Genomic DNA, 6,893 nt, shown 5'->3' with positions numbered 1-6,893 from the left:
AAACTTAGTGAGTATAACTTTATAGAAAGTATAGATATAGTAATCATAAAATCGAAAATAACGTGGACTCTAATATAATTGTCCAGAAATTTGTAATTCATAAATAAGAAATCGTACCAGCTAGGACTCAAAGTTTAGTATTTTATTAGTTTCATTTAAAATTTATATGTAATAATTAGCAATATGTAATTGATATGGACTCATCTTTGGATATAAAGCAACTACAATTTCAAAGGTAACCAACACGTTTAACATAATTTTAGAATTTCAATATAGTTTTGTGTAATGCGCAGGTTGACAAATAATTAAGGTGTCTAATTATATAGATAGATACATAATTCCCGATAGATATTTATAGATAGATGAATGGAGGATACATGGAATTAATTATAACCAAATTACCTCAAACGAAATTGCTTCACAAACTTCTGAAATCTCACGTGGCATTGGATTGACGTGTCATGCCATACGATCTTTGGACTTTTCCAGCCAGCGAAGTCGATCCACATGTAACTAGAACCCAAGCCATTTTCCTACCTGTGCCACTTACCCCCAACAAACAAAGACTAGTCAAACCTCAAATGGATGCGCTGAGAGTACACTTGCGCACGACCCTACAAAAACCCAATCGTTGTCGAGGCTTTGCGAGCAAAGGAAACCAAACTGACGCCAAAGCATCACCCGAACACAGAAAGAGGCCATGGCGAAGAAGCCATGTGAATTTCCAACGGCCGTTCTCTCCTTCCGTCGCTTCCTCCAGAGACGCTTCTTGGGAGGGCGGCACCACCACCGCCCAACGTCGACCACGGCAACTGGTGCAGCTATACCACCGGCAGATAAGCTACACAACCAAACGGTAATGATTGATCTGGAGTCATGGCTACTGAGGTCGCCCATGTCGACCTTCCCTTACTTCATGATCGTCGCCATCGAGGCCGGTAGCTTCCTCCGCGGCCTCATCCTGCTGCTGATATACCCTCTCTTATGGCTCCTTCTCAGCCATGACATGCGTCTCAAGGCCATGGTCATGGTGTCCTTCTTTGGGTTGCCCGAGAAGGAGGTGGTCAGGATTGGTAAGGCAGTTCTACCAAAGTTCTTCCTGGAAGGGATGGCCATGGAGGGGCTGGAGGTGGTGAGGAACGCGAAGAAAGTGGTCGTGTTTAGTCCGTTGTTTCCGAGGGTGATGGTCGAGGGTTTCTTGAAAGAGTACATAGGCGTGAACGCTGTCATCGGAAGGGAGGTCATAGCGGTTGCCGGGCGTTACGTCGGGCTCCTCGTCGACCACATTGACATGGACGATGGAGGTTTTGTTGACGAGGTGATGGAAGAGACGAAGCGCGGCAAGGGCGACGGAGCTGTTGGGCTTGCTGGAGTGGGCAGCAAGATGCATCATCTGTTTTCTCGATATTGCAAGGTGAGCTTTTCCTCTCTTTTTTTCTACTCTATATAAGAAATGTATAAATAGTCTTCCGGGTATGTATTGATGAACAATTTGGTAGTATTGATTTTTGTCACAAAGAGATTTAATTACCAGATTATTATTATATAAGATAAATTAATTAAGGAGACAATAATCGCTAATCATGTTATAAGTAGACAATAGGTTATATTAAAATTAATTACTTACAGTTCTGATGATCTATTCGTAAACTATAGCCTCATGGCGATAAAGTATATATATACTATTATTCAGCCTGTAATGTTAACGTACTATATGGCCACGTTAATTAACTAATTAACCATATGCGTATTAATAATTTAATTTAATATTATCTAGCTAGACAAGTTTGGTCCGAAATTTCATAACAGTTTTTACTTCACCAGAATTAATATATGCAACGACAGGGAATAATGTTAGCATGTACTTTTAGTTAACATCATGAACAATAAAAATCGTACAAGAACTTCTCAAGAAATTCAAGTGAAACGAGTCGCCAATATTTAGACTTTGGAGACGACTTTTACAGAAAGGAGTATGATCGAGTAGCTAAGTTGCGTTTGGTTTGAAATTGGTACACAGGAGGATTGCATATATATTTGACGCGCTCCAAATATGCCATGCATGCATTTGCTCTCTTCTTAGTTGAAGTTAGGTGGCAACAAGTACACCTAACCTATCTGCGTATGACGTGTAATTTATTTTTGAGGGGGCGCTCGTATCGTGTCCAGACCACAATAAGATCTCAACTAAGGTTATTATATTATTAGGTGGTACACCTGGAATTTTCAATCTGATAAAAATGATGTTGAGCTCTAGCTACTTGCATGGCTTAGGTAAAGCAGTTAAGAGAGATGATAAAAAGAGGAGCATTTCGTTGTGTTCTCTTTTTCTAATTGCATCTTAATTAATTGTCACTTTGAGCGGTGAAAGGTAAAATTTGCAAACTCATCATCCATGTAGATGAACAAATGAAACTTAATTCCTATATGCTAATGAATATATATATATATATATATATATATATATATATATATACGAGTTTTGCAGACGGTTCAAAAGTAGTGCGCGCTAAGTGCAGAACAACCAGTGCTTATATAAATGGATATATTCTCCTATTCTCTTCTGTAACATGACTTTCTCTGTGCACGCCTAGTGTATTTGCAGTACACGTAACAGTGCGATCTTAATGCAGGAAACCTATGTTGTATGTGACGCCGACAAGAAGGAATGGCAGCCGGTGCCAAGAGAGAAGTACCCTAAACCTTTGATCTTCCACGATGGCCGGCTCGCCTTCAAGCTGACGCCCTGTGCCGCGGTGGCGATGTACACCTACCTACCTTGGGGTATCTTCCTCGCCGTCTTCCGCAGCCTGGCATTTGGCCTCCTCCCCTACCGTGTGTCCGTCCCTCTCGCCGCGTTCACTGGCATGCGCTCCCGTCTGATCGCCGGCCCGTCGCCTGATGCCACCCGCCGGAACAGCGGGACGGCCGGGGGGCGCCTCTACGTCTGCAACCACCGCACGCTCCTGGACCCTATTACCGTCGCGGCCGTGCTGAACAAGCCCATCACTGCGGTGACGTACAGTGTAAGCCCGGTATCGGAGTTGATTGCGCCAATCCGCACGGCGCGCCTGACGCGCGACCGGGACGAGGACCGGCGGCGCATGGAGGCGCTGCTGGCGCGCGGCGACCTCGTGGTGTGCCCCGAGGGCACCACGTGCCGTGAGCCGTACCTCCTTCGGTTTAGCCCACTCTTCGCTGAGCTCACCGGCGAGGTGACCCCCGTTGCGCTGGAGACACGGATTGACATGTTCTACGGCACGTCGACGAAGCCTGCCGCCAAGTGGCTGGACCCATTCTACTTCATGCTGAATTCGAGACCGGAGTACCACGTCGAGTTCCTGCAGCCCGTCAGCACCGCTCCAGTAGACGGTGAGGCAGGCGGTCACGGCCACAGTATCAACGCCGCAAACAGGGTACAGCGCGTGCTCGGCGAGGCGCTTGCATTCGAGCTGACAGAGCAGACGCGAAAGGACAAGTACGAGATGCTGGCCGGGAATAAAGGGAACGTGAAAGGTGAAGCCAAGATGTAGGTGCGACCTGATATCTTGAGAGATTGTATTGAATTAATGTTCTGTATGGGATTCTTTATTGCGTTCATTTTTTTAAACTCGTTTCAGACATGTTGTTTTATTTTAGTAAGTTTATGCCATGCATTACTTATTCTTGTTCTAATGTTTTATTGTGTGCGAAAGTTCTTGTAAACAAACATATTAATTAAAATAAGATTGTTCTGCCTTCTTTTCTATTAATCCCATGGCCTTTTAAAAAACACACTCTTGATAAGCAATTGTTGGTGTTTGATACGGTGACAAATAAATCCTCAAGCACACGAAAACCACGGTAGGATTTTACCTTAGAGTATTTAAGTGTATCGAATCATAGGGAACGTATGTTTATCTAGGAACATGATCCTACCCAATGATAATAGGAACATGATCCTACCCAATGATAACAACTGGTGGAAGGATTAGGCCAGAGAAGATTCATATGAGTTAATTTACTATGCTTAAGTTAAAGGTAAAACCCCATTGATTGCTTTAGACACTAGCTCTCCTCTGGTCTGCCAAGCTGAGTACTGCTTACAGCTCTATGATGTATCCGAACATGGAGGCACTGGTGGAGAGACCATCTTTGGTCGGTCCGGCAAAATCCACAATAGTCCCGGATCCAAAAAGAACCGGGACTAAAAATTGTTTTTAGTCCCGGTTATAAAAATTTTGATCTTTAGTCCCGGTTCATCCCTTGTCAGATGTATGTCAGGGGGCCGAGGATCTTTAGTCCCGGTTGGTGTTAATAACCGGGACTAAAGATCACCACTTTAGTCACGGTTGGTACTACCAACCGGGACTAAAGATCAAGATGATCTTTAGTATATAATCCCTACCACTTATACTCTCCTCCACAGTTACAACTTAGACAGATCGAATCTCACCCCCTCTCCTAAGATCTATCCTCTCTAACTCTCTTCCTCATCCCCTCTTCTCCAACTCCTCCCCTTCTTCCTCTCCTCCCCCTTCTCCCCTTCCTCCTCCCCCCTCCTCCCCTTCCCATCCGGCGGGCCGACCGGCGGCGGCCGTGGCGGGCTGCGGGGCAGCGCCCGACGGAGGGTGGCGGGCGGCGGGGCGAAGGCCGGCGGGGCCGCGCCCGGCGGTCGTGGCGAGCAGCGGCATTCTTTTTTTAAAAAAAATTTGTGATGATTCACTGAGATGTATTTGACTGAGAAGTTACAAATTTGTGATTCATTGTTTGGATCTGTGATGTATTTGAGTAATTTCCTAGGATATTGTGATGTATTTGATTTGTGTGTATAAGTAACTTTATGATTTGTGATGTGGATTTGGTGATGTGAATTTGGGATGTTAGTTTGATTTGGGGATTTGCCTATTTGATTCGGGAGAAAATAAAAAGGAAAAAAGAAAAAGAAAAAGGGTCCATCTGGTACTGCCGCTATTGTCTCTTTAGTCTCGGTTGGTAACATCAACCAGGACTAAAGATCCCCTCTCTTTAGTCCCGGTTGGTGGTACCAACCGAGACTAAGGATGTATCTTTAGTCCCGGTTATTTCAACCGGGACTAAAGATATCCATCTATATCTTTAGTCCCGGATCCTTACTCCCGGTTGAAAAACCGGGACTAAAGGGGGTTCCCAACTGGGAGTAAAGATGGTTTCTCCACCAGTGAGGGATACAAAGAACGAACAGAGTTGTCACCACCTGCTGCCTACCTCACTTTTCGTGGAGCACACAACTGTTGACTGTTAAGTGCAAACTTTAGTCATCAACTCATGCATATAAAAGAAATCATTTCTACTATCGGAACTTAATGGTAGGAGTTTACTACTAACCAGTTCCACTGGTTTTGGTAAATATATGTATGCAGGTCATTTAACGAGAAAATACACTTGACATGTGACAAAAATGAGTCTCCGACTAATCATGCTCGAGTACAAGTTTTGAAGGGCCCACAAGTCAGTTGAAACCAACATAAAATGGGGCCAAACCACCCTAATCGCCATAAGGGCCCACCAGTCAGTCTCCTGGCCAAAGAAGAGCCTCTAGCACCCCCCACCCTGGCCTTCCACGTGGACGTTCCAGATTGCCTCCCAATGAAGGTTAATGGGTGTTACTGATATTTCCAACTGCGACAGCCATCATACAAAGGCTATAAAAGGAGGAGCTCATATACACTTCAACACACACAACTTTGAGCTCAAGTAGAGTACAACTCACTTGTAATATTATTTTTAGTATGTTAGCTTAGTAGAAAGTGAGGGGACGCTTCGGAAGGACTGCTCCAAAATATTGGAGTTCCTCCGAGAATTTTAGAGAGGAGTGTTGGACTTTTTCCAACAGAGTTCTGGAGAAAGCCGGCCTTTTTCTCTCACTTGCACCTCGACAGATGATTCTTTTATCAAAGTAAGTCTTCGAGTTTATTTATGTTCTTTAATTATTTTATTTAAGTGAGATATTCTCATCAGTGCAAGTTCGACGCTTAGTGTGCAACTAAGTGCTCTAGTACTACGACTCTGGAAAAAGAAGAAAGTTCCTACGCAACGCTAGAGTGGTAATTAATAACTTAGGCATGGTGTCTATATTAGAAATTTTCTTCGTTTGTTGTGTGCTCCATGGAAAGTGAGGTAGGCAGCAGGTGGTGATAGCCCTGTCCGTCCTTCGTATTCCTCCATGTTCGGATACATCATAGAGTTCAAGGCCAGACTCAGCCTGGCAAACTAGGGGAGGGCCAATGTTCGAAGCATTCAATAGAGTTTTACCTTTCACTTAATTGACTAACTAAAACACATAGGCGTCCTCTCTAGACAATTTATCTTTGGTCGTTGTCCTTGGATCGAATCTTGATCGTAAATAATACACACACGCATGTTTAGTACCCTTGTAATACTCTAAGGGGAAATGTTACAACAGTATTCCGTACGCTTGTGGATTTTTCTGTGATCGTAAGAAATACCAACAGGCATTTCGGGTGCCATTGCTGAGGAACGGTTGTTGTATCATCTACGAACTTGGTTCATCCTCATATACTTTCCTTTTTCTTTTGTTTCCTTTCCTTTCCTTTCTCTTCTCACCTACCATGGAGCAGCCTTCTATTTAAAACTTTTCTACTCTGAGGGTTGAGCTTTGTGAGCCACACCCTTCTTCAAAATCCATTCGCTCATATGGCTATGAACTCAGTCCTAGCTTTATATCCATGGTTCAGAGCCTTTCCTTATCAGGTAGCGATAGTGGAAATCCCTATAATCATCTGCATGAGGTTGAGTTATTGTGCTCCTCCACATTAATATATAATCATAAGTTCATTTCTCGGTATGGATACTCCTCCATATTCATTTCCGGTTGGATGGCTGTTGACAATCGTTATTGATCAGTTTCGACC

General features: G+C 44.0%; 1 protein-coding gene across 1 annotated transcript; it reads left to right on the top strand.

Annotated features, from left to right (window-relative positions):
- Nucleotides 1-652: 652 nt before the first annotated feature.
- LOC127774527 (probable glycerol-3-phosphate acyltransferase 3) lies at nucleotides 653-3,728 on the top strand. Its single transcript, XM_052300788.1, has 2 exons — nucleotides 653-1,414; nucleotides 2,634-3,728. The coding sequence occupies exons 1-2, from the start codon at nucleotides 701-703 to the stop codon at nucleotides 3,531-3,533; spliced, it is 1,614 nt and encodes a 537-aa protein (XP_052156748.1). The 5' UTR covers nucleotides 653-700; the 3' UTR covers nucleotides 3,534-3,728.
- Nucleotides 3,729-6,893: the final 3,165 nt, after the last annotated feature.

This window comes from Oryza glaberrima, chromosome 5 (genome assembly GCF_000147395.1).
Source record: "Oryza glaberrima chromosome 5, OglaRS2, whole genome shotgun sequence".
Lineage (NCBI taxonomy): Eukaryota > Viridiplantae > Streptophyta > Magnoliopsida > Poales > Poaceae > Oryza > Oryza glaberrima.
The sequence above is the reverse complement of the archived record's forward strand: the minus strand, read 5'-3'. Positions and strand labels throughout refer to the sequence as shown.

Bases quoted from the DNA above. Each gene is read 5' to 3' on its own strand.
- LOC127774527 (XM_052300788.1), top strand. From the start codon at position 701: ATGGCGAAGAAGCCATGTGAATTTCCAACGGCCGTTCTCTCCTTCCGT. The intron at 1,415-2,633 runs GTGAGCTTTTCC...ATCTTAATGCAG, and splicing joins TGTTTTCTCGATATTGCAAG to GAAACCTATGTTGTATGTGA.